The 23073-nt window shown below is 51.8% G+C and overlaps 1 protein-coding gene across 1 annotated transcript in view; it reads left to right on the top strand.

The window, feature by feature from the left end:
• The window catches only part of CGNL1 (cingulin like 1), a 108283-nt gene extending 86481 nt beyond the window's left edge, over nucleotides 1-21802 (top strand). Inside the window, exons 11-16 of the mRNA XM_082734445.1 lie at nucleotides 3195-3284; nucleotides 15364-15447; nucleotides 16117-16241; nucleotides 17191-17299; nucleotides 17586-17749; nucleotides 18718-21802. Of these exons, the coding sequence (XP_082590571.1) occupies nucleotides 3195-3284; nucleotides 15364-15447; nucleotides 16117-16241; nucleotides 17191-17299; nucleotides 17586-17749; nucleotides 18718-18850 (705 nt within the window). The 3' untranslated portion in view covers nucleotides 18851-21802. The remainder of the gene's footprint in view (nucleotides 1-3194; nucleotides 3285-15363; nucleotides 15448-16116; nucleotides 16242-17190; nucleotides 17300-17585; nucleotides 17750-18717) is intronic.
• Nucleotides 21803-23073: the final 1271 nt, after the last annotated feature.

Here is a 23073-nt window from a genome sequence, read left to right as displayed (position 1 = left end):
CTCTCTGTGCACACCCGAGCCTTTGGGATCCTTCAGTTTTTATTCCCTGAAACAGGCAGACCTGAGTAAAGTCATTTCTTGATTTGAGGAAGAAGCTGGTAGTTCAAACTCATGAGATGTCAGAGCTAGAAGGAGTGGTGGAAACAGTTTAGCACAGTGTCCTCTTTGTCTTGATGAGGAAGCAAAACCGAGCTCCAGAGAGGCCAGGTGGCTTTACGTAAGGGCACATAGACGGTGCATTTTCTGTTGGTTGCTTTGGGAAGTGCTTCCAACTACAGAGGCCACAAAACTACCGCAGATCTAGGGAGGGGCTGAGCTGTGCCCCAGGCCGAAACCACCTACCTCCTGGGAACATGCAGCTCCTCTGTCACACCACACACTCCGTTCCTGTCTCCTGACTCTGGCCCTTTTTTCCCTGACAGATGGTCCAGCTTTGCCAAAGCCAGCAGCAAACTGTGGCTCAGTTCATTTTTGGATATACCATATATACGTGGTCTAAGACAGTGTGTCAGAATGTGCTCACTGGGGTCACCACCTGGGGATGGCCTGTTCACGGGGTGAAAACACAACACGGTAGAAAAAAAGGGAATTGAGTAACAGAGTCGAAATATGAACAAGCACCTGAACAGGACAGGACGAATCCTAACATCAGTCCACCTGAGCTTATGAAAAAGAATAATCCTCAAGATCAAACCCAGCCCCAAACCAGAACACCCTCCCCTTCGCCGGACACACACATACCCCAATCCCAGTGGAATTTAGAGAGGGAGAGAATCAGTTCCCAGACTTATAGGAGAAGTTAAAATTCTCAAGGTTTTGATAAAAAGACAGTGCTCAAGAACAGGGAGAGATGGTTTGAATTTAAAGTCAGTGGAATGTCAGGTTCAATTTTGCAAATAAATAAAAATAACTTTTAAAACCTCTTTGTAGCAATTTCCATCTAGGGAGGGATGTTTCAGCCATTGAAGATTTTATTAGATGGGCCCTTTTTAGACACTGGAATAACCTGGCATGGTTTTGTTGTCCTTTTGTAGGATTGCTGTGTATTTTGCTATAGTTCCTATTTCTGATCTCATTAGAGAGGGTCATGTTAAGGCAAGCTAAGGTCAACCCAGTTAACTAGGAAGTGATTTGTCAAGGACCCAGACAGTCTGGTTCGAAGCAAGCTAAAGCCATGTTGGGCAGCTGTGTGAGAACCTTTGGTGTAATGGACCCCTGACCTGGGCCCCTGAATGCTCCTGGTGGGTTTTGAATAGCACAGACTTTAGACAGGAAGAGAGGACTGTGAGGAGGTGCTTTTAGTTAAGCATTGGGTTGTCATCTTCTTCTAGAACATTCTGACTGAAAGAACATTTCCTTCTGCCAGCTCAAGGTCTGGAAGCAGTGACAGGATGGAGCGTCCCTTGCCTCTGGGCACTGTTTTAGATATTTCTTCATTAATGACAAAATGAACAGCTCTCAAGGCCCTACCGCTGGGCAGCAAGCTAAGGTCAACCCAGTTAACTAGGAAGTGATTTGTCAAGGACCCAGACAGTCTGGTTCGAAGCAAGCTAAAGCCATGTTGGGCAGCTGTGTGAGAACCTTTGGTGTAATGGACCCCTGACCTGGGCCCCTGAATGCTCCTGGTGGGTTTTGAATAGCACAGACTTTAGACAGGAAGAGAGGACTGTGAGGAGGTGCTTTTAGTTAAGCATTGGGTTGTCATCTTCTTCTAGAACATTCTGACTGAAAGAACATTTCCTTCTGCCAGCTCAAGGTCTGGAAGCAGTGACAGGATGGAGCGTCCCTTGCCTCTGGGCACTGTTTTAGATATTTCTTCATTAATGACAAAATGAACAGCTCTCAAGGCCCTACCGCTCGCTGGGCAGCACGCTGTAGGAGCGTTGCCTCCCCTCAGAGGCAGCTGGGAGGACTGTCTCGCCGTGACAAATGTCTTGCCTTTTCCTTCACTAGCACTTAGCCAATTAATTCTCAGGACTCAAGAGCTCTCTCAACACCAGGCATTTTCTGTTAACGCAGAAACTCAGGTGGCTGTTTTATGTAAATGCAGCACTTGGGGATCCTTGTTGAGATGGCCTCCAAGGTGTCAGGGACCGCAGGACAAATAGGACTGTCTGAGCAGAGCCGGGAGTTCTGTTCCAACTTGGTCTTCAAGCCTGTCCGCTCACGGGAGAGAGCTTTCTGGGTTCCCTGAAGATGTCGTTCACTAGCAGGGAAGGCATTCACAGACATATACTCATTCACGTGAGTAAGTCTGATTTTTGGGCCGTTTGGAGACGTCCATAGCTTGTCAGCCCTACTTTGACGACTATAGAGACAGTGTTTTTCCAGTGTTTTTCTGCAGACTCATGTTTCAAAACTCACAATGACGATTGCTTTTTAGCAGGTATGGTGCGGAGTTAATCCAGACATATGATACATGGGCAGGTGACAGGAGAAACTTGTGCACAGACCTCACAAGCCCCTAATGCTAGGTAGGGTGGTTTGTGTTAGAAGCGTGTTTTTTCCTAAATGCAGCTACTTTGACATGCCTTTCTCTTAACACTCAGTGGTGTTAAGCGAGGAGCCAGCCAGGAAGACAGAAATGACAGTTCTTCTGGAATTATGGGGCCACTGCTGTCCCTGTGCTCCTCGGGTGCAGATTTGGGACTGACTATATAATGCATGAAGTGTCTGAGGTGCCCCAGAAAAGAGGCACAGGCAATAGTACATTATAGCCTTTACTCCTGCAAGGCTCTTGGAAACTGAGCAGGAAGGAGGGAAAGCATTGTCCAGAGCTTGGAATTTTTAAAGAAATGTGTCTTGGATGATGTCTGAGCTCCCAATTGCCTTTTAACAGGTAACCTGTGGACCTTAGGCTTAGGTAGATCTTTGTAAAGTTACTGATTCCTAAGGGGGAAAAAAAGACGTGAAGGAAACAGGCTAAAAATGTCCTTAGGCTTATGTTAGGTTCGGGGTAATATTTTTTCTCCTTTCACAAATTTTTGAAATGCACAATTACATCTTCCATTACGAAAGCAATACCACACAGTTTTTCTGACAGTCTGAGAAGGAGATGCGTCCTTTCCCCAAACTCTGGTGATAACTCAGCTCTGATCTGCCTTGGAGGTTTGCATTCCCCAGGGCCATCCATGTACCCCACCTGGGTCAGTGCGAGTTCCGTAAGACTGTGTTGTGTCTCCCTTCTTTCTTAGGACAAGGTGTCTCAGCTGGAGATGGAACTGGAAGAAGAAAGAAATAACTCGGATTTGCTGTCTGAGAGGATCACTCGGAGCAGGGAACAGGTACTGTCTGTAGTTGAACGATGAACAGATTGTCCTTCGTGGAAAAGGAAATGTGAGAGGCAAAAAGCAAAGGATTCAGCTAGAGGAGGGAAGAAAAGTTCTTGCCTTACAGAAATGACGGAAGGCTGGGTAGTGTTCCCCGTAGGAAGCCATGAAGAGGGAGGTTTAATATATAACATAAAGCACACAAAGTGGAAGTTTCCAGAATGGTTATGGGTAACAATCTATTAGCCCTAGTAGACAAAGTGCTTTTAGAGCAGAGGCTCTAAGAATCATCAGTCCAACAAGCAACTGTGTGAAACTGGGTAGCTGGTGCAGTGTTAGTGCCATGGGACGTGGAGGATACGATGCAGACTTGTCCTTTAAGAACTTCACCAGCTAAATAGCAGTACACACACCTATGAAGCCTTCACAGGACAGCAACCACCTCTTCCGAGCGAATGCTTTCTGCAGTTCTCAGAGGTGAGGAATTCTACTTCCCTTCGATCTGTACAGCAACCCTGGGAGGCAGCCAGGGACGGTACTGGCTGTCCTCACACTGGAGTTAATAGAACTAATTTTCCAAACGACACTCCATATAATCCGATGGTTTTTGAATTTTGTTTCCATTTTTAATTTTTATTTTATTTTTTTAAAGGTTTTATTTATTTATTTGACAGAGAGAGAGATCACAAGTAGGCAGAGAGCCAGGCAGAGAGAGAGGGAGGAAGCAGGCCCCCCGTGGAGCAGAGAGCCTAATGTGGGGCTCGATCTCAGGACCCTGGGATCATGACCTGAGCTGAAGGCAGAGGCTTAACCCACTGAGCCACCCAGGCACCCCATGTTTCCATTTTTTAATTAAAAAGAAAAAAAAAAGAGTTTAGAGCGGCTGAGTTCTGTCCTGGGGATAGGGAGTCCTGTCACTGGAGAGCGGTGGTCCCCTTAACTGGTTGCCTTGCCCAAATGATTTGACATATCAGATGGGGAAACATTATGGGACAGGATTCAGCACACCGAGTGGCAGTTTTGAAAAGAACCTGTATTCAGTAACCTCGGCTTTCCGTATCCATGATACCACTGGCTATCTGTAGAAACTTCTGAAAGGATGTGTTTTCCATGACAACTTAGTTGTGTGCTGAGCTCTAAAAATGGTACCAGAGAAACCATACATAGACATTCAGAAGACTCGTCACCTCTTGCTTTGTTTCGGGGACTTTTTTTTTTGTTTTTGAAGATTTTATTTATTTATTTGAGAGAGAGAGACAGAGACAGCGTGAGAGAGGAGAAGGTCAGAGGGAGAAACAGACTCCCTGTGGAGCTGGGAGCCAGATGTGGGACTCAATCCCCAGACTCTGGGTTCATGACGTGAACCGAAGGCAGATGTTTAACCGACTAGCCACCCAGGCACCCTCAGGCACTTTCTTAATTCAACAAAGCAAACTAAACCTAAAAGCCTTGGGTGATGTTGAGTACAAATGAGGAAATTTTATCTGTTTTATGAAGAATTAAAATTAAAAATCTGAAATACACATGAATTTGGGCAAAATCTTCTATATCCAAAGAAGCTCTTTCCTCTGGTCGTTCTTGGACTTCCCCACATGCCCCACCTTTCCCTCACCTCAGGACAACGAAGAACCGGAAGTTCTAATGCCTGGGGACGATGCCATTCCAAGATGGCAGCCCCTCGTCACAGTTGAAGGGGAATCACTGGCTTCTTTTCCATCAGCCATTGTTTCCCTATTGACAGATTTTTTTTTTTTTTAAGATTTTATTTATTTATTTGAGAGAGAGGCAGGATGAGAGAAAGAGAGCATGAGAGGAGAGAGGTCAGCGGGAGAAGCAGACTCCCTGCCGAGCAGGGAGCCTGACGTGGGACTCGATCCCAGTACTCCAGGATCACGACCTGAGCCGAAGGCAGTCCCATAACGAACTGAGCCACCCAGGCACCCTATTGACAGACTGTTTGCAAACAAGTAAGATAGTCATGCTATCTGGCTTCTGAGAGTGGAGAAATTCCAGGCCAAGGCTCTGCCCTCTCTTCCCACTGAGCGCAGCTTCAAGTTCTGTCTGCACGTTCCAGGGCTGTGCTAGTCCTGTCCTCCTCGAGGGGTATGCAGCCCAGCAAGCAGGAGCTGCAGAAGCTTAGGGAAAGTCTGTCTTGAAAACCTCAAGTCCAGATGGATCATCCAACCTTGACCCTTGAGCCCTTGTACGTTGGTACTAAAGTCTGCATCTGTTAGGTTCTTTCCCTGGTAGAAAAGCTGCTTGATGACACGTTTCTGCCAGCGTGGCTGAGCCCCCATGGTAGGTACCGTGGCGCATTTCAGGATCTGCTAAGCACTCCTGATAACAGAAGCAGCCTTTGATTTGTTTTGCTAATGCTGCCTGTGGCTGAGGGAGGGAAGAAGGGTGGCGAAGTCTGTCATCCTATCAATAACCAGGCAGGCAAAACAGACTTTCCAAGGCTCCTGTATGACACCAAAAACAAAACACAGACACACTGGAACAGAAAGGGGTTGCCTTGCTCAGCTCAGCTGATGGCCCAACGTGATAAAAACTGATCGCTCAGACCGGTTTCTTCGTCCTCTCACCTGAGCTCGTGAGGCAGAGAACTGCTCTCCGCGATGTGGCCAGGGTCCTTTGAAGATTCTTTGAGCCCAGAACTTGAAGGAAGGCCAGGGAGGAGGTTAAGGGAATGAGCTTGGTCTCCGGGAAAGAGCATGGGCTCATGAGTCCCGGGTCTGACTCCTGCGCCAGCCCCATAGGGTCCCAGGGCGGTCCCAGCGTCTCTGAGCACCATCTCTAACGTCTGTGAAAGTGCGTCTCTTCTCCCGATTCCAACGCTGAGCTCCTCTGACGAGGCTGCGTCTAACCGAGGGTCTGAGTCCCTTGAAGTCCCCAGCCTTACCCCGCGTCTGAGGTGCACGCCCAAAGGGAGGGTTCCACAGCCTCTAGCCTGTTCGCCCTGTTGGTTCTGTTTTCTCCTTCTATTTCCTTTCTTGTCCCTGCCCTCCCTGAGGTGGGGGGCAGGGGGTAAAGCTTGGTGCCTGTTGTAGTGGAGGAAGGGAGCACTGTGGTCACCTTGTTGTAGGAATTGCTGAAACAGTTACGTTACCCCAAGGTAAGGCGTCGCTTCTGGCCTCGGCTGCCTCTGGATTTGTGAGGAAGGGTAGCGGAGGGAGTTAGCTGAACAAATGCCTGCCTCGCAGGATGGCGTTTAATTCTTACCGAACTCTGAGGTCAGTCTGAGACTTCTTGTTTGCCTCACAAAGTAAAGGTTCCAAGGAAGGGCCCTGGGTACCAACAGTCGGGGCCCTATCTTGGATCCACTTAGATCAATTTGTAGGTCCCCGGGCCTACGGCCTTCCTGCCAGAATCAGAGAAAGGGGAAACTTCCAAACTTAAGACCCCTGTCTCTTGTCCCTGCCAAGTACCAACCTGTGATGCTTCCTTAATAGGGACATTCCCTGAAGAACAGGAAATTGTTCCCAGCTGGTATCTCCAACCTGATTTACAGCGTCAGCCTGGAAGGCTCAGCAGACTGCTTCCAGGCACTGTGGAGGGAATGAATGGGGAGTTAGCCTTTTTGGATCTTGCACTTTCAGTTGAAAAGGGAAAAGGTTATAGGTCTTACCTAAACTCTGCTTTCTTATAAGCTCCCCTTCTGAATTTTACTTTCCCCAAACATCTCTCTCTCTCTCTCTTTTTTTTTTTTTTCCTCATCTTAGTGGCAGGGCTTAGGTAGAAAATCTGGGGGGAAAATAGTTTTCACAATATGAGCCAACCCCTTTCACAGACTCTTAGATCTGGCACCACCTCCAAGTTCCTCTCCCCAGACTTCTCATGCAGTGCGCAGGCCCAGGGCCCCCCGTGATCCCGCTGGCTCGTACAGGTGGTCAGTTGCAGAGCTGGTCGCAAATCTCCTGGCTCCCCAAACAGGCTTCTCTCTACTGGTGCTCGGAAGACCTACCGTGTACACAAATAGCATGGTGGGGAGGCTGCAGAAATGATCAGGTTGGCCCCTGTCCGTGAGTGCTGTGTTTGGAGAGATGGAGGATGCCCCTTCAAATGGATAATTAATAACAAAAAGCAACAGATACGAAGTGCCAAGTGCAGGATTCAGGCAGCTCACAAAGGAAAGTCCATCATAGCAAGGGATGATGGTGGGAGTTCTTAGAGGAAGGTGAACCTGGATTTAGTTTAGTTTTGTTTGTTTGTTTTTAAAGATTTTATTTATTTATTTGGCAGGCAGAGAGCCAGGCAGGGGGCGGGGGTGGGGGAGCACCGCTCCCTGCTGAGCAGAGAGCCTGATGCGGGGCTCGATCCTAGGACCCTGAGACCATGACCCAAGCCCAGGGCAAAGGCTTTAACCCACTGAGCCACCCAGGCGCCCCCTGGAGCTAGTTTTGAAGAAAGGGCAAGATTTAGACAAACCAAGGAGTAGGACTGGAATCCTAGACAGAATGGGTAGTGCGAATTAGGCTTGGGAAGTAGGGTATTTACAGTGTTTGGGGGACAATGAATGGACTACTGTAACTTGATCGGGTTCCTGGTTTCCATAAGGGAATAATAACAGGGGGTCAGTTTGGAGAGGCAGGTAGAGGGTATTGAATGGACCCTATCCTGAAAACAGTGGGGAGCCATCGAAGACTGTGGAGCAGACAGTGACGCATACACAAAAGCATCCATTAGATTAATGTGGTGGGTTTGTGAGTAAGAACAGCAGAAAGGGAGACCGAGAGGAAGCTCAACTGAATTGTTCCCTGGGACAGAGAATAGAAAAGGCAGTTATGAGATCAAACATCTTATCCGTTGTCTGTTTTTTCCCCTTCTTGTGCATACATTTGACACTCAGTAAATGCCGGGCACATTTATTTGTGAGTTCCAGCTGTTCTTTTCCATACATGCTCAGGATGTAATTTTTTAGACTGATGGATTTAGGAAATCCTAATGGGAATTTTTTCCCCCAAACTTTTTAAATGTTTGAATTTTGTTTCTAAATCTGCTAACAGGGAGAAGGCACGGATTTAGACTTGATAAAATCGTGTCTTACTCTGTAAAACAGAGGTGAAGCGTATTTGTTTTCTCACCCAAATGTGGTTTCAAACCTTATTCAGGAGGTTTCTGACTTGTAAGTTGAAGGAAAATGGATTTAAATACTGGGTATTTTACCGGCTTTGGTCTGTTTAAATAAAAAAAAAAAAATCCTTTTTTTCTCTCCTTCCACCAAAACCGTGTCTCCATTTACAATTGCTGTCTTTACTGAGGATTTGCTAAGTGCCAGGCCCCATGTCCCCTGCCGCGCATGCTTTTGTGTCTTTGTTTTCGGCTGTGAGTAAGTGACCACCTAGGCTTGTGAAGCTTGGAGGTCGAGCCAGGATTTGACTCCAGAGCCTACTCCCTCCCACCTGTTCCCACCATTCCAGCATCAGACTTAAGACTAGTAAAGACCTCTCCAAATGCATTTGGGGTCTCTATTCCCAAGTTAAAAATAAGGCCACGGTGTCTCTTAATATGGATGAAGATTAATGATCTTCTCTTGACTGTTCAGTGAGTCCAGGATTTACACAGTGAATGAGAGGCCCAGCATTGGTGTTTTCGAAATGTGTCCTACAGGCTGCTGTTCTAGTTACTGGGCACTGCCGTGCTGTTGCTGGTGGCTGAGTACAGACAGTTAACAGTAGAACTGGGCCTCCATGGAGAGGTGCTTCCCTGGCCGTGGAAGCTGAGATGACCCAGTCCAGTGGAAAGAGGGTTCTTCTAATGTAGGCAGCTGGCAGACAGGAGGAAAAATACCAACTCCAGAGCTCTGGGCGGCTTTACAGTCTTCCCAGGGGCTGAGTAAGGCTTCCCTGTGGCCTTGGCAACAACAGAGGGAATCCCAGTGGCTCAAGTTGCGGCCCTCTCATTCATTTTTGGAACCGCGCTCTGATGGTCAGCTCACTCCTGCTCCTTGTTCTGCACCAGGGTCAGGCTTCCCGTGGCATAGGGTACCGGGAAGTCAGGCTCTTTGAGCAGCCAGTGATTAGAAGATCAAAATGGGGCTGCTTTCCTTTGAATTGAAATAATCCTGGTCTCAGAACTGGCTCTGATTGTACGGGCAGCCTAAAACTGCTTGTGTATAGTTCGTTAATAATGATTTTCCTCTCTTTAGAGGGAGGGTCTTCCTGGTGTTTTTAACACCAGCCAGGAGTATAGGGTCCCAGACCCCCTACGTACAGCCCAATGGTAAACACAGGTGATGGGGTGAGATGTTGTTATTAGCGATCATAAATATCTCTGGTTTCTCATTAACCTGGAAGGCAGCTGCTTCTCATCCTGAGAGCTGGCTCAGGTCGTGGCTGCCTGACATAAAGCCCGCCGGAATCTGATACTGTTATTTCCGATCAAAATGCTCGCGGTTTAGCATTCCTTCAGTCCAGCTGTGATAAACTGTTGCCTTCAGCTCCTGTTCTGTTTTTAATTTGACTGGAAAGTTTTTGTTCGGTCTATTTAGTATCATTGAAGGGTAAACAGCGTGGAAAGCATAAGCTTATATAAAGAAATGTTTTCCCAGCCTCGGATTTACTTCTCTGGTCGCTAGGAGGAAGCTGGCCAAGCCGGAGGCTCTTCTCTCTCCCCTCTCCCCTCCCCTCCCCTCTTCTCGTGTCTTCTCTTCTCTTCCCTTCTCATCCCTTCTCGCCACTGTGGGCTCAGGGTAAGGAGGATCTGGTTCGGAATTTTCTCAAGTCATCGGGCCGGTCCTAGGGATCGCTGTATAGAGCAGAGCTAAAACATTTCTGGTTTACGGTGAAACCCAGCCTTGGGAATATTGTCCGTCACTCCAGACGGTATTCCTTGTATAAGGCTCCATGTAGTGGATTTATTTGAGAGTTTTCTGTCAGACTGTCCTTATTGAAGAAGTGAAAGAAGCCTCTCCTGCTTGCTAAAATGCCTGGTTTGCAAAAGAGTCAGGAAAAATGGACGGCCTAGTCCCAGCAACTGTGAAGTTTTATGGTCGCGCACTTGTTCCTTCCTGTAGTTCACTCTGATTTATTTTGTACGTCCATCTTAATAGCCATCTTTTGAGGGGATATAGGGCAGTATTAATAATGACTTTTGTTTTATTTTGTTTTGGGGGTGTCTTGGGAGGCACCATTATTTGCCTAAGACTCTCCAGGGAGGTTTTTTTTGTTGTTGTTGTTTTTTTAAGATTTCATTTATTTGCTAGAGAGAGAGAGCGCACAAGCAGAGGGAGAGCCAGGCAGAGGGAGAAGCAGGCTCCCTACTGAGCAAGGATCCCGATGCAGGACTCGATCCCAACATCATGACCTGAGCCAAAGGCAGATGCTTAACCCCCTGAGCCACCCAGGTGTTCCTCCAGGGAGGTCTTGAACCTGAGGAGACCTCTGGGATGCTGCCCCCTGAGTCTTCCTCTGCACTGGGAGGCCTATTTCGTGGCAGGACCCAGATTTTCCACTCCGTGGCACCGAGGGAGGGAGACTTCGGCTGCTGCTTTGAGTCACAGGGATTTCCCTGAACCCCTCCCAGTCTGGGCCCAGTGCCGCGTGGCCCTTTGGTGGTCCTTGAGTCCCTCCCTGGAGCTTGTCTGCCTCGCTCCACTGTGGAAGTCCCTGCCAGAATGGTCTCTCCTTCACTGAGAGACCTGGGTCTTCCATGTTTGCTGGGAGACAGAAAAGGAGTGAATGATTTCCGGCCAGAAAGCCTGGGTTAGAATCCCAGAGCTGCTTCCAACATTCCTGAACCTCCCACCTGGGAAAGGGGTGATAACATCTGCCTCGGAGAGCGGCAGGAGGACTGACGGGCCCAGACATGCGTAGGACGCTGGCGTCACCCCGGGCATGTCACCAGGGGCTTTGATTCTTGATGTTTCCCTTCTTGGTCCTCGGGCCTGGAGCACAGCTGCAGAAACCAGGACCCGACCGCCTAAAAGCAGATGCCGTGGACAGACAGCTACAACCACACCCTCGTCTCCGCTCTGCCGCCCTTCTATGTCTTTTGGTATTTTTCAGCCTAATGCCTCACAGCGACTAAATTTCTAAATTTCCTTCTCTCTCCACAAGCCCATAGTTCTTCCTTATTCCCCACTTCTGGGAAAATGATGTCCCTTTCCTTCTCTTCCTTCTCTCCCTCCCTCCCATGCGTCTGAGCTACGGGAGCTGCCCCCGTGAAGTCCTACGCTGTGCTCTCTCTCTCAGAGGCTCAGAGAAAGTTCTGTCCCCTGCCCACCCCCCACCATGCTGCCCCCAGCACTGGGCCTGTGTCCTGATCCTCCCCATACACAGTCTCCTTGGTCCGCTCCATTCTTGTTACTGCCCAGTGTCTGTAACTTGCCCCTTCTCCCTGATTCTCGCCCTTGCCAGTTAATAGGTGCCGGGCCCCACTATTGCAGTCCTCTTAGGGGCGCTCTTGTCCCCAGCCCTCCAGTGGCTGTCACCTCCTCACCACTGGAGTTCGAGGAGAGGTGCTTACCTATCTGTTCACACCCAGCACCGTCCCGGGTTCTGTACTCGGGTTCTCCTCTTTGCCGAGCCCTCCCGAGCTGACTTCTTGTCTGGCTCAGGAGCTTTCCCCCAGGCTTCCTTCTGCCTGACCTTCCTCAGTCCTCACCCATCTTGGTTTGTGGGACAGGGCAGTGTCCTGGTTTCATCCCAATCTCTCCTAATGGGAGATGGGTGAGGGGAGGGGTTGCTCCCCAGGGCACAGCTCTGGGGTTTCCTCATTCTTCATACAGTTCTCCTTGGGGAGCTCATCAGGCCCGTGGCTTCAGCTGGTACCGCCTCGTGTCCTCACCTGTCTGCAGCCTCTCCTGGACTCTAGGGGTAGAAGGGGCTGGTACAGGACCTGCCTCCACCAGGGGGGTGGGGGGGTGAGGACTAAGTGAACAGCACTGTAAAAATGCTCAAGCTCGCTCTGGTCACCATGTAATAACAGCCCCCGTGGGACTGCTCCCTGTCCCCTCGCTCTTAACCTGCGTATCCCTTGCCCCTCCATGTCTAGTCCAGTCCTTTTGGTTCTTCCAGCATCCCGTCCTCTTGCTTACCATCGCTCTGACTCACCAGTAGCCGTGGTCTGGGAAGCTGTGTTCCCTCTCTGGCCCCTTTCTCTAGCCTGGCCTCTCAGGTGGGTCACAACTGAGGGGTCCTTTCCCTGGCCCTCTACGCCTGTGCTGTGACCACTGCCACGCCCCCACATATATGGGTCTTATTCTTTTGTCCCCCATGAGGCTACAGTGAGGGCAGGTCCTGTGTTGGTCTTCGTCAGTGTCCTAGGACTGATAACATCATTGGAGCAAAGGAATGAACCCATCCTGTCACCCATCCCGTCATTCCAAGACCAGTTCTGCCCCAACACGCACCAACATGCACATCCTTTCCCGGGACACTCCTCGGTGTCTGGAGAGATGGGGTGGCTACTCCAGCAGGGGGATGGGGGCAGGGGCCTCTGGCTTCTGCAAGGGGAGAACCACAGAGCACCCACCAGAATGTGCTTTCACGGTGTGGCCGGCCACCTCAAAGGGCCTTTACAGGCTGATTCATTCAGGTGCCTTGTGTTAGAAATGAATCTGCTTACTGGACGTGAGGTGGCTGAGGTCACACACAGGTGAACTCAGAGCCAGAGGAGAAGCCGGGCCTCTGCTGCTCGGCTGGGTAATGACTTCCCATTACAGTGACAGTTTAACCATGTTCCCGGTGAAGGCCTGGCCTCCGCCCTTGGGGCGTGAACCGAGCCCTTTCCCCCCACAGGAGGCACATGGCAGTCCCGTGGCCCAGGACCACTGACGTCCTCCATGCTCCTGTGGGGTGTGTCAGCCGGTTTGGAGGCCGGACGCGGAGTGGGGTTGTGAGCCTGCATTCGTTAGCTGTGGACTTTGTGCTCATGTGGCAGTTATTGGAATATTCCAGCACCTTTGTAATAGCTGCTTCTCAGGGGCTCTGGGGCCAGACAGGGTGGGAGCTGGGCCTTGGATGGAATTCTCTGTGCTCTGCTGGTTGACCCTTAGCATTGCTGGCATTTTTACCCTGTTGCTTACGTATAGGGGTGCCCTAAGGAGATTGCCTTCTTCCCAGGTCTTGGTTTTTTTGTGACCGCTTTATTTAAACCCTTGATCTGTTTGAAGCCTTTTCACCAAGCTGGTCCAGAGAGCAGGGCAGGCAAAGTAGTGGGCTGTGAGTAGGCTTGGTGTGGGTTCTAGTCCTGCTTTCTCTGGTCACGTGTATCACTGCCCCTGGCATCAGTGTCCCTGCTATAGAATTCTGAATCCCCCTGACTTAGAAGCCTGACAGTCAGAAATGCAAAAATGCTCAGGTTTTTTTTTATGTTGGCCACACGGGGACTCCATTACTTGTGGGCAGAGGCCCAGCCTCCTCTAGGTCCAGACCCCACCCATCACCAGCTTTGTTCCTCAGCCCTCCCTGTAACCCACTCTGGGCCACGCACACCATGCTGCCTTTCATTCCGTGCATGCACCGTGGCAGGGATAGTGGGAGATGGGAGCAGATGCAAGCATGGCCCAGCATGGCTGTGTTCCCTCTTATTCTCTTATTAGCCACCACCACCCCCGCCTCCCAGCTCCTGCCCAGGCAGAAGGCAGGGGAGGACTGGGCTTTTCCTTTACTCAAGGGCTTGTAAAGGTGGTGAAAATGCAAGTGGAGGCCAGGCTAGTGAGACCATCACAGGTGCACTGTAGGCATCCAAAGACTGTCATGGGTGCACCTCTTACCCAGGTTGAACCCCCATCTTATGAAGGAAGGGGTGGTTTTATTTTGCTGCTTCACCCCATTCAGTTCTCCCGGGTTCTTCAGGCTGCCCTCTGCTGGACAGTCCTGGGAACAGGGTCTGGGGCTCCAGTCACTGCTGCCCAGAAAGCCCTGGGGATTGGGAAACAGAGGCAGGGCGCGGGATTTCTCTCTGGGGACTGCTCCCCTAGGCCCATGTCCTGTTAACATAGATGAAATCCTTTGTAACGCTCAGCCCTTGCCAGGTCACCTGCAGCTGCCCGGTGTTCCTATGGACTATTGTTTCCAGCCCACAAAGGGAGCAGTCTAGCAGCATCTGAGATATGCTAAGGGTAGAAGAATTTCCTGAAGTTTGAACGTGTCTTGCAGCAGTCAGGAGCTCAGAGGAGTGCTAGCTCCCCCTCTTCCTAGCTGCGTACATCTTGGGCAAGTCGGATTGCTGACTCATCCCCGGACGAATGATGTCTGGACGCTCAATTTTAGCACCGGACATCCTATGCCCTGAGAACATCATCCGAGCCGGGCGAGCTGGCCGGGGTGGTTGGGCACTGTGCAAGCTGATGAGCTTCTCTGAGCCCCAGTGCCATCTGCAGAGGGAGGATTACCTACTTCCCGGTGTTGCTGTGGGGACTGTGGGGACAATGATGGTACTTGTGGAGTGCGAGGCCGGTGAACCCACTTTTCTGGAGCTGTCTTTGCACAGTGCTACGAATGGGGTGGCCTAGAACAGAAATGTACTGTCTCACCGCTCTAGAGCCCCAGAGTCTGAAATCCAAGTGTCAGCAGAGCCGTGCTCCCCTTGGACCTGTAGGAGAATTCTCTCATGCTTCTTCCGTGCTTCTGGAAGCTTTCTGGCTCTTCGGCAGTCCCTGACGATAGATGGCTCCCTCTGGTCCTCCGTCCTCACGTGGCATTCTCTCTGTGTCCCTCTTCAAGGGGCTAACTTTGCTGGGTGCATGTCTGTCCCTCAGTCCAAATTTCCCCTTTTTATAAGGTCTCTGGTCATACTGGATTAAGGCCTACCCTAATGACCTCACTTGAGCTCGGTTTTCCAAATAAGGGACCTATTTCCAAATAAGGTCATATCTTAGGGACTAGGAGGTAGACTTCAGTATACGTTTCTTTGGAGGGGGGCACACCATTCAGCCCCTAACAGCAGGGTTTGTTACGACCATTACCGTTGTTTGTGTCTTGTCTTTGCAATCATCATGAAACCAAGAGTTTCTAAGCAACAGCTCCTGCCCCAAGAGGAGATGGCATGATGAAGAGAAGCTAGCTTGGTGGTTGGAATTCAGTCCCCTGGATACAGAGACAGCAGAGACAGCCCCTCTAACTGCGGGGCTGTGTTCTCCTTGGGGCAGGTGGAGCAGATGAGGGCCGAGCTCCTGCAGGAGAGAGCCATCAAGCAGGACTTGGAGTGTGACAAGATTTCCCTGGAGAGGCAGGTAAGGCTGGTCTTGGATTAGACCCCCCTCCCTCGGTGGGGTCTCCTTTGCATGGCACCCCAAGAACTCTGGGGCCTAACTCACCTGAGAGGTGGAGGTGTTCTGAAGACCTTTTCCAGAGAGGTATTCCCAGTAATATTAAATCCGCTTGGAGACTGAGCAGCTAGTGGGGGAGGACTTGCAGGTGGCGTCTCCTAGATCCTAAGAACCCAGATTTGACATAAAGGGAGTGAAAAAGAGCCACGAGTTGCCAAAAGAGCTTCCTGGAATCGTTTCTTTTACATGCTATTCATATAAATTCTTTACCAAGATCATATATGATATTGGCGCAGGAGCTGGTTTCTCCTGCCATCCCCACCTCCCACATACGTTTATACAAAAACAAGGCCACGCCTGTTGGCCTGACATCCAGGAGCCCTACGGCAGCCAAAGATTTCACTTGGGCTCACAAGGGAATGTGGTAGAATCTCTTTTAGCCTGCCAGGAGCCGACGCAAGGCCTTTCCCTGGAGACGTGCCTGGCTTCCCTGGGGTGCCCCAGGGCCAGGCTTCCTGGGTGGGGGCCGCGGTCCTTGCAGTGGCTGACTGTGGGCGCGCCCCAGCCCGCACTACCCTGTATGGAGAGTGTGGGAGACGCATGAGCCCTCACAGCACCCCTGTCTGATTCCAGAACAAGGACTTAAAGAGCCGGATTCTCCACCTGGAAGGTTCCTACCGGTCCAACAAAGAGGGGCTGGTGGTGCAGATGGAGGCCAGGATCGCGGAGCTGGAGGACCGTCTGGAGACCGAGGAGAGGTGAGACAGGCCGGCCGAGGTGCAGAGGCCTAGTGGGCAGTGGTGGTCTCACTGCACAGTGCGTTCCCATTTGTGTCTCTTCCTGTCCTCACAAGCCTTCCTCTGAGGAAGGTAGAGTAAGACAATAGACGAGACAAGCAAGACCCAACCCAGTAAGCACTGGGAAGGTAGGTGGCTGAGTATTGGCCAGCTGACTACAGCGCAGGCCTCCCATGCCTGAGCCCCCAGCTTCCACTCTGTGCTGGCTGTTTCTCTCCACCCATCAGCACACCAGGCTGCCTCATCGGCTACTGAGTTGGAGCTGGAGTAGAGGCAGGGGTCGACTTTGCCCCTAGGGCCAGAGCAGGGGCAGAGGCCCAGTGCTGGCTCAGAAATGGGCAGGACCCCCATATTGGGTGGAAGGCATTTGGGATCAGAGGGCTGCCCTCCTTTCCAGCAGATTCTCTGCAACCTAGCTCCAAGATCATAGCCTGAGGGCTGGCACCGGCTTGAGCCTGGCTGGCCTCCGTTCTTACTCCTGGCCCCTCAGCTTCCTGGAAGGGGTGAGGTGTGTGTGCACAGAGCATTGCACGTTATGTTTTTAATAGGACTTGGGGCTGGGCTGGAGCAGCCTGGAGCAGACCCACATTGCTCATGCTCCAGCAGTTGGGGACCCCCCACTTTACAAAGTAAAGCTTGGGACTGGAAGAGCTCAGGGCAGTCCCCATCCCAGCTCTGCCTGTCGCTGGATCTGCAGCCTCAGGTCAGGCGTTCCCCTTTGTGGAGCCTGCATTCCCTCACCAGTCCAGGGAGCAGCCCTTTCCTCCCAGACTGACTATCATGTGTCTTCAGCCCTAAGCCATGAGTTGACCAGGCCACCTGGCTGGAGCTTCCTTTCCTTCAGTCTGGCCGGAGCCTCCTGGGGGGCTGGATGAGAGGGTCCTCGGTTGTGTTCCCCCTGCCCTTCCAGGGACCGGGCCAGTCTCCAGCTCAGCAACCGCCGGCTAGAGCGGAAGGTGAAGGAGCTGGTGTTGCAGGTGGATGATGAGCACTTGTCGCTGACCGACCAGAAGGACCAGGTGAGGCACCTCAGGGTCAGATGAGACTTCCTGCCCCAGGCAGGCGGGCGGTAGAGCTGTGGAGGCCGGTCCTGTCCTCCCCTCTCCCCAGGCACGTCGTGGAACAAGGGGGCCTTTCCAGCCTACTTTAGCAGGCTGGGGGTTCAGCAAACTGAGCCCCGGAGCCAAGGCGGTTGCTCTCTTGCTGTCCCGCGGTCGCCTGGGGAGACGCGGCTGGACTGCGGCCCCTCTGTGCCGGGCTCTCCCTGCCCCCGCCGCACTCAGCCTGCCGGCTCTCCCCGTGCAGCTGAGCCTGCGCCTGAAAGCCATGAAGCGACAAGTGGAGGAGGCGGAGGAGGAGATCGACAGGCTGGAAAGTTCTAAGAAGAAGCTGCAGAGGGAGCTGGAGGAGCAGATGGACGTGAACGAGCAGCTGCAGGGGCAGCTCCACGCCATGAAGAAGGACCTGAGGTGGGCGAGAGCGGCGGCCCTGCGGTCCCCCGACACCGAGGCGAGTGTGGTGCTGTCCCGGCGTGCTCACGGCTGCCGTGGGACGCCGGCTGCGGCCCCCTCGCCTGTGTCATCCCCATCCCAGTCCCCTGCTGTCAGCCAGGCAGGTTTCATCCCGCTTATCCATAAGGGGAAACTGGGGCTCAGAGCAGGAGGCCTAGCCCCCAGCACCCTGGTCCCCTAGACCAGCCCTTAGGAGTCCTGCTTTTAGGGAGAAACAAGATACAGCTTGGCTTCCTATCCTTGTGAGGGCTAGATGGTCGCAGCAAAGACAGAACTGCCTCTGATACTCCCCTGCCGTGATCGGAAGGGGTGTGAGGTGGAGGTCCCTTTACCCACCCCAGGGTCACTGGGGTACTGGGTGAGTTTCAGTTCACGCTCCTGCAAAGAGCTGAGCCTTTCTCGGAGGCTGGCTATGGTTCTCTTGGAAATGGGCAGAACACCCCAGCCCGTTGAGAATCCAAAAACGGGGCCTGTCCATCAAGACCGTGGCCCCAGGACTGGCATTAGGGTGCACCATTTAAGGGGGCACCCAAAATTACAGTAATCAAGGTAGATAATTAATGCACTACTGTAAAACGTGAATGCAAACAACCCACGGTAAACCAGCTATCAACGTTTTTAATTAAGACAGGATCAGTAACAGCACCCCAATGAGACATACCGTAGCTTGAGGTGAAAGGAAAAACCAGGACTGCTGAACTTGTCCCAACCCTGTCCAGCCCTCCCCGGCAACACCAGCCGCCCGTGGGCTGTTTGCTCCCTGTCGCTGGAGGAACGCTTGGGAGCAGACTGGTTCCCGTGCTTCTGTGCCATCCCAGCCGGGGGGGCAGGGGGAGGGACAGGAGCCCCAGACCCTTCCTTCCTCCCCTGACCAGAGATAAGCTGCAGCCCAGGGCCGAGACATGCGCCTCCTGTTGTTTCAGCAGACTTAAGAAGCTGCCGAGCAAGGTGCTGGACGACACGGACGATGATGACCTCAGTACGGACGGGGGGAGCCTCCATGAGGTGCCGCTGAGCTACACCTTCCCCAAGGACAGCACTGCCATCAGCCAGATCTGAGGCCCTTCCCGGGGCTGCGGCGGCCGCCAGTCATGCCTTGCGGGGCCCAGCAGCCAGCCGCCCGCAGCAGGGAGCAGGAGAGGCAGCGTCTCCGCAGGGCGGACCCCGGAGACCCCCGCGCCTCCTCCTCACAGAACAGGCTGACTCCTCCACTTTGCATCCCTCCTGGGGTCTCTGAGTGGTGGCACACCTCTCCTCGGCCGGACAGCTAGCAGTTTAAATGCTGATGCACAAGGCATAGGAGCCACCACTCACTGTGGGGTTTGGAGGCTCTAATTCGGCGGGAGGGAGCTCAGGTTCTGCATAGCTGTCTGCCTTACCGTTTGTAGTGGTGCTCCTGCCCCCTCCTCCCTCCCCGGCTGAGGGAAAGGGCCCCAAATGCTAATTGTTATCAAATAGCCATTGTACGGGGGAGGAGATGATGTATAGACTGTACATATTTGAATACAGATTCTCTTGGGCTGCTGCTGTTTCCACTGTGGAATGTTCCAGAAGCTTCATGGGGCGGCTTGTTTGTAAACTCCACACATCTGTCTTACTATTTTTTAAAACATGGAGCTACTAGATTTTAAGTATTAAGACGCAGAGATGAGAGAGGGTAGAACACCAAGACTACTTTTGACATCAGAGTTGGAGAAAAGGGATTGTCATAGTGATAAGGGACAATTCATCCAGAGAAGAGAAATTCAAGTGGTGTTGGTGAACAACTTACAGAAGGAGAGAAAGTCAGAAGTCACTGGTCTCTGTGGCCTGCTTACTAATTTTATCTAGAATGACGTTACAATTTCTGAACCATGCTGAGACCAATTCCCAGTCACCAACTGCAATTTCTTTGCAATTTCTTTGCCACAGAGACTGGTAAGTCAGGTTTTTGACAGATGATGTGGTTTCCAGAGGGTTGGGGTCCTTCGGTCATTTCTTATTGGTCCTTTCCTCTCCACCCACGTCAGGCCTCCGGTGGCTGCTGGGTGGGGAGTGGGAAGGTGTGAGGAAGAGGCGGGTGGCCTCCAGGAAGGTCATGGGAGAGGGAGGAGAGGAGATAAGCAGGCGTGTGCGGCTGTGGGGAAGAAGGGAGAGAGGGAAGTTTGTGAAAGCTGGGGGATGTGTAGGCAAGGGGCGGACTGAGCTGGATCTTGAGTTTATGTCAGGAAAGCGAGGGGGATAAAGCTGGACAGGAGGTGTGTCTGTGCAGACTGGAAGGCTCCCCCTGACTTCCTGGGACAGAGGGACGTGGGCCAGCACCAGGCACCAAGTAACCGGGATTCGGTGAGTTCTGGGGCGAGGCCACATTGCTGGGGCAGCATCACAGGGAGGGAGGAATTGGAAACTTGTAGTCTTGCCTGGCCTTCCTGGTGTCAGTGCCCACTGTGACCGGTCCCAGGGATGCCCAGAGACCAAGTCCAGGCACAGGCAGGCCCCCACAGGTCAGGGCCTGGGTAGAGTGGACAGTTCAGTAGGGCCATGGCCCGAGAGAGAACCACATAGGACGTACATGTATACAGGGGCAGAGAGGATTGTGTTCAGTTGGGTCAGCAGTGTCCCCAGGTGTCCTAAGAGATGGCAAGCCCATGGACCAGAGAACTCCATGCAGTTACCAGAGGAGCAGGGAGCCCTACCTACCCCAGGTCACAGAGCCCACTGAATAGGATTCAGAGTGATCAGAGTGATCGCCTGCTTTAAGGGCTGGTGTCACCACCCCCTTCCCCAACAGGCGGGGCTCCTGGAGCCTGGACAGCCAAGCCCTCCTCCTCCTCTGCTGGCTCGGAGTGAACCTTGCCTCTGCTTACTCATTTGAGGCGTGGAGAGATTTGTCCCTTTCACCATTCATTCATAGAGCCAGTAATTATTGGGCATCCACCATGTGTCAGTCACAGTCCTTGGCACCGGGAACACAGCCGTGATACAACAGACCCAGATCCCCTCCTGGAGTGCAGGACCATAGTCATACAAAGGGGCACAGAGGCCGAGCCCCTCCATACCCAGCCCTGGAGCCCCTCTGTCCTCTTGGAGACACAACAGGCCTGACTCACTGGAATTCCCAGGGAGTTCTCCAAAACTCAATATATTCCTGATTTCCCTGCTACTTCCACTGTTATGAGCTGTTTGCTAAGAGGTCTGCCTAAAAATGCCTCAGGCCACTCGTAACTACAGGTGGGAGCAGAGAAGGTCAGAGGTGAAAGAACTTTAGGGGGCAAGTGTCTAGCTCGGGTTTGTGAGAAAGTCACTATTTCTGGCCAGTTTTCATGGTCACCGGGAGGTTGGCTGCAAGAAGCAAAGGTATGTCTGGAAAGAGAACAGAGATCCCTGTGAAAAAGTCTTGCATCCTCATGTCAAAGATGGGCCGTTGTAAATGTTAACCTGGGTGACACTCTACATGGGCATAGTGCTGGCGGTGAGGTGTGCAGTGTAGCGGGGTGGGAAGAGCAGCCAGCTGGGCCTTGGGATATTTTCAAGTCCTCACACTCCTTGCCCCGATGACCTTGACAGGGGTGACCTTGATGGGGCCCGTGCTCTCAGTGCCCAAGATCGTCTAGGATAAATGAGAACTGTGGTGCAAGGTCCTTTCCAACTCTGACATGCTCTTATTCTTTGATTTTATTATATACTCCTTCCTCCCTCTCCCGTTTATTGCTTTAAGAACTAACCCTACTCCATATTTTCTTTAGCTAGCTTAAAAAGAAGAGAAAATATTTTATTTAATAAACCAATATGTGGCCAAATGCAATGCCGAGGAGACAATCATCGTATATCTTTTTAATTTTTTTTTTTTTCCCCTGATTCGGAGCATTCTTTGACAAAGGCAAGAAGCTTACTCTTTTGCACTTGGGCTTTGGGGATGTTTGACTGCTTTGGGTTGTCATGGGGAAGAGATGGTTGTGGGCAGCTACCTCCATGTACGTGAACTGGATGAAGCGAGATTGCCTTTCAATAAATGCTGTCACCCGACAGGAATCTTGACTCTACCATTATTTTGACTCCCTTGTTTTCTCCAGAGCCCGGCTCCGGGTGCACCCAGAAACAGCCAAGGTGAATGGCTGGAGGCTGCTTGAGGAAGAGGAACGTTGTGGCATTTCATGCCCAGAACCAGTTTCTGAAATTAGAAGGGCGGGCGCGGATCCGTGGTAAACACTGGGAGAATTAACATGCCTGCAGATGCTGGTGTTCTGAGAAACCCGACCTGCCCATTTGCAGAAAAAGGCAACATGGGGAGTGTGTTTGTAACTGAGGAGAAACAAAACACACCCTGTTTATTCCTTGTTCCTAAACTCAAACGGGTCCTCCTGCCATCAGAGTTTATACTTGATCTCTCTTGATTGATAGCAGGCTGACAACAGGTACCGGGGTCCCCAGTTTACAGAAAGGGGTTACTTCTCCATGAATGGGACCTACAGGGCTGGTTCTTTGTCCTCAGATAGATTCTCTGCCCTGCGGCCTGGAGGCCGATCCCTGCAGGCCCCGGGCTCCCTCCTTGACCTATGGCTGCTCTGTTGGGGGTCAGCCAGGACGAGCACATAGGGGTTGGATATTTCTTTGTTATCAAAGAAACATTTTGTGCTTTGTGCAACATTTTTGGCTATGGCTCCTACAGGGTGGGGGGTGGGGGTTCCATCATGACTCCGGCTCCCACAGGACTTGGGTGACCTTATCTCCTCCTTGTGCCTCTGGTCCTACGTTGGTCCTGGCTTCCTGCTGCTGTTCCTCTGAGCCCCTCAGGAGCCCTGGTGTGTTCCCACAACTGCCTGCTCTCTAGTGCAGCTTTTCACTGAACTCTTCGGGCCCCTGCAAGGGGGTGCTGCTTCCTGCCCAGAGCTCTACCCACTGCCCCCTCGATGCCCCCAGCGATGTAAACATGCCACCCATCCCACCCACCCAGCCCTTGGCCCCTCTTATTCTGATCAGAGGGAGCGTCTCAGATATAAATGAGATTTTCTAATTTTAATAAGTCCTCAAAGATTTTGTATAGATGTTTGCTTTTTTCTTTAAGGTCAGATTTACTGAGGTATCATTTTATCATGTGTAGCAAGAAGTGTCCCTTTTGGTGTTATCTGCTTTTGAAACTACATTTATGCCCCTTGCCTTGGTCTATGTCTCCCCGCAGCTACCCCTCAACCCACCCATCCAGGGTCCTCCTGGTGGGGATAGGAGACCCAAGGGGAGCCCAGAGCCAAAGGGAAAAGTCCTTCCGGGCCTGTGGCACCCTCGTCTGCATTCTCGACATTCCT

This window comes from Mustela nivalis (genome assembly GCF_964662115.1).
Source record: "Mustela nivalis genome assembly, chromosome: 6".
Lineage (NCBI taxonomy): Eukaryota > Metazoa > Chordata > Mammalia > Carnivora > Mustelidae > Mustela > Mustela nivalis.
This window is presented reverse-complemented; position numbering and strand designations above follow the sequence as displayed.